This window comes from Echinops telfairi, unplaced genomic scaffold (assembly GCF_000313985.2).
Source record: "Echinops telfairi isolate 266 unplaced genomic scaffold, ASM31398v2 ScPeMD7_3;HRSCAF=10, whole genome shotgun sequence".
Classification (NCBI taxonomy): Eukaryota; Metazoa; Chordata; class Mammalia; order Afrosoricida; family Tenrecidae; genus Echinops; species Echinops telfairi.
The window spans coordinates 42,843,227-42,846,404 of NW_022103899.1; the positions used below are offsets into that span (position 1 = coordinate 42,843,227).

General features: G+C 58.7%; 1 protein-coding gene across 1 annotated transcript in view; it reads right to left on the bottom strand.

Moving 5' to 3' along the window:
* IGFBP5 (insulin like growth factor binding protein 5) overlaps positions 1–2,884 on the bottom strand; it is a 19,393-nt gene extending 16,509 nt beyond the window's left edge. The window contains exon 1 of the mRNA XM_004701784.2: positions 1,776–2,884. Coding sequence (XP_004701841.1) covers positions 1,776–2,109 — 334 coding nt within the window. The 5' untranslated portion in view covers positions 2,110–2,884. The remainder of the gene's footprint in view (positions 1–1,775) is intronic.
* Between the last annotated feature and the right edge of the window lie 294 nt (positions 2,885–3,178).

Consider the following 3,178-nt stretch of genomic DNA (forward strand, 5'->3'; position numbering starts at 1 on the left):
CCGGCGCGCGCGCACTCAGCGCGCACACCCTCCTCGCGCACACCCTCCTCCAACCACATCACAACCACCGCCGGGCGGGCCAGGGAACAGCGGGTCGGGATGCGGCTGAGGGATACCTCGCCTGCTGGCGATGGGACCGGATGGTTTCCAGAGCTCCCTTCCAAGGCAAGGCATCATTCCAGACCTTTCCTTCCCGCGCTAAGCTTTTCCAAATCCACATCCCCCAAGATGAAGGCGGGCGGGCGCACCTTTGAAACACGGTTCTTAATAAAAACCACTCCGTAAACCCGCCTCTGGGGGCCGTCAGGGCTTGCACTTCGCCCCGCTTGTTTTTTGTTGTTGTTCTTTTGTTTGTTGTTGCGGGCGACTGTTTGGAGAGCGACCTCCCTGTGCAGAGTCGGGAGGGGCAGTCGCCTGAGAGGCAAAGCTGAGAAAGCTGCTCAGCCGCTCGTGGGGCAGCGCGGATTCCTTCCTCTTGGCGCGTGATCTTGACGGACGTTTGTGCTCACGGACACCCCAAATAGGACCTCGTGAGTAACGGAAGGGGCTCGGAGAGGAGAAGGTGCTCTGAATACATGTGATTTACCCAAGTTGGAAGCCCTTTTGAAGAGCATAACTAGAACCCAGATTTTGTGTATAACTCCTCACACTTAAAAAAAAAGTTAAGACCAGATAATTTTTCAAAAGGAAACCGTAGCCAACGGGCAGTACAATTCTGATTGAGCAAATAGCGCTGTCAATCATTTAAAGCGTAGAGCCCAAGCTCCCGGAATCTAGGGGCGGAGCAACACGGGGGAGGGGCAATTTGGAAGTCAGGAGGTGGTGGAATGGGGGTGGGGCCTCCATGTCCCCGCCCCTGTCCCCGCCCCTTTGATTGTGCTTGCAGTGTTTCCAGTGCCCCACAGCGCATTTACACCACACCCTCTTGTGCTGGAGTTTGGGAAGTTGGGGCTGGGGAGTAGGTCTGTCTGAATCTCCCATCCCCATCTCCACCTTTCTCTTTAGGAAATATCTGAATTGGGGAGGAGAAAAAGGAGTTTAGTTCTGGGACTACAGCTCAGGCCAGAACACCGACCCCCTCCGTCCCTCCCGCAGCCCTCCCTCACCGCGCACGTCTAAGGTATTCCTTACCTACCAGCAGGAAAAGGCATTTTATACTGTGATATACTCCCCCCGCCGGCCCCCCCATCAGATCGAATCAAAACGAACGAGCGCTCGGGTAAAAGGCGACCAAAGCCCTTCTCCAAAAAGGCGCTGATTACCTAGAGAGTGTGTGTACGTGTTGGGGTGGAGGAGGGGGGCGGGGGTTTGCACAGAAGGGACAAAAGTGGAATTAGTTACGAAGACCTTACGGTACAGCTCGCGCTCTAAGCTCCTAGTTAAAACAATATTTTAACAAAAGATCACCCCAGCCCCCATCCCCGGAACCAAGTTCAGGAAAACCATACTGGCTGGAGGGGGGTGGAGGGAGTTGATAATGGACATACACTCTGCGATTGGAGGTGGGGACCAGGGCCTCTGGACCACGAGTCAGTATTCAGACTAGGAGAATGGGTAGGTGCGGTGGTGTGGGCGCCAAGGGAAGTAGAAGGAGCGAAAACTGGGAGGGAGAGGCGCTCGACTAGACAGCAGCCTAGGGTCACAGAACCGTGCCAGGGACCCTCCCCGCCCAACTCCCGACTACACCCGGCTGGGCACAGCGCGCAGTCCCGCCGTCCCCGCGCTCCCCGCCCGCGCGTCCAGCGGCTGCCAGGCCCCCGGAGGAGCGCGCTCACCGATCTTGGTTTGCTCGCGGTAGCTCTTCTCGTTGAGGCAAACCCCGCGGCCGTGCAGCAGGGCGTGCAGCGGCTTCTCCTCGTCCTGCCGGGGGAGGCAGCGCAGCCCCTGGGCGCAGCGCTCCGTGTAGACGCCGCACGACTGCCCCTCGGCCAGGGCGCACGTCATGCAGCAGCCGCAGCCCGGCTCCTTGACCAGCTCGCAGCCCAGCGGGCTGGGGGGGCACATGGACAGGGCTTTCTCGTCGCAGGGCTCACAGTGCACGAAGGAGCCCAGGCCTTGGGCGGGCCCGGCGCAGGCGGCCAGCAGCAGGAGGACCGCGGTGAGAACCATCTTCTCGGGTCTCTCCCTTTACCTCGGGGCGGGGTCGAGAGCGCGAGAGCAGGGAGATAGGGCCCAAGAGAAAGTCGGGGACTGTTTTTTTGGGGGGTGGTGGTGTGAGTTTCACGCAGGGAGAGCAGGTGCCTTCTTCCCGACACGTGCAAAATGCAGGGAGAGACTGAGGGACTGCGGTGCCTGCAAGCAGGTCCCACTTGCAAGGAGGGAAGCCTCGCAACAGGTGGGGGCGCAAAAAGAGCAGCGCCAGGTGCACCGCGAGGGCGCGAAGGTCAAGGAAGTCCCCCAAGGCGACCTGCTCACACCGTAGGGGAAAAGTCTCGAAATTGCCAGCCGAGCCACCACCGGAATAATGAGCTCGGAGGCCGTGGAAGAGAAGGGAGGGGTCGGCAGGGATTTGTCTATAAATTTTTTTTGGTTGAAAATCTAAAATACTCCCAGCTCCTTCCTAACCTTCTGCGGCCAGGGACCCGCGGCGGCCGCTGAACAGGTAAAAGAAGCGGCGGCCGCGGCAGAGAGGATGAGGAAAAACGTGGAAACTAAGGAGACGGAGGAAAAAACAACAAAAAAAAAGACCAAAAAACCTAACACTTCTCCCACTCTACCACCACCTCCTCGAAATTCGCAGATTCAACGTCAAAAACCCGGAGAAGGGTGCAAACGGAGGGAGGGGGTGATTGAAAGGAGAGGGGGGAAAAAAGGGGGAAAAAAAAGAAAAGAAAAAGGAAAAACCACACTGCTTCGCAGCGCTTTGGTACCTCTTTCCCCCAGCAGAAGTTTCCAAAGAGACTACGGGCTCCGGTGGAGCCGGCGCTTTTAAATAGACGGCCCCTGGCGGCCAGCCAGTTTGTAGCTGCAATTTGAGCTCCCCAACACCCAACCCAGGCAAGGATGCCAAAGAGCTTTGCAGCACAAACTCACATGGGGTGGGGGTGGGGAGAGGCCTTCTAGACACGCGGGGGCTCCTCGGCGCTCTCGAACAGCTCCCCTCCCCCCGGAATGTAGGAAAGGGGCGCAGGGACTGGGCCCCGAGGCTGGGGAGTGGTGAGGGGTGGGGGTGGACAAG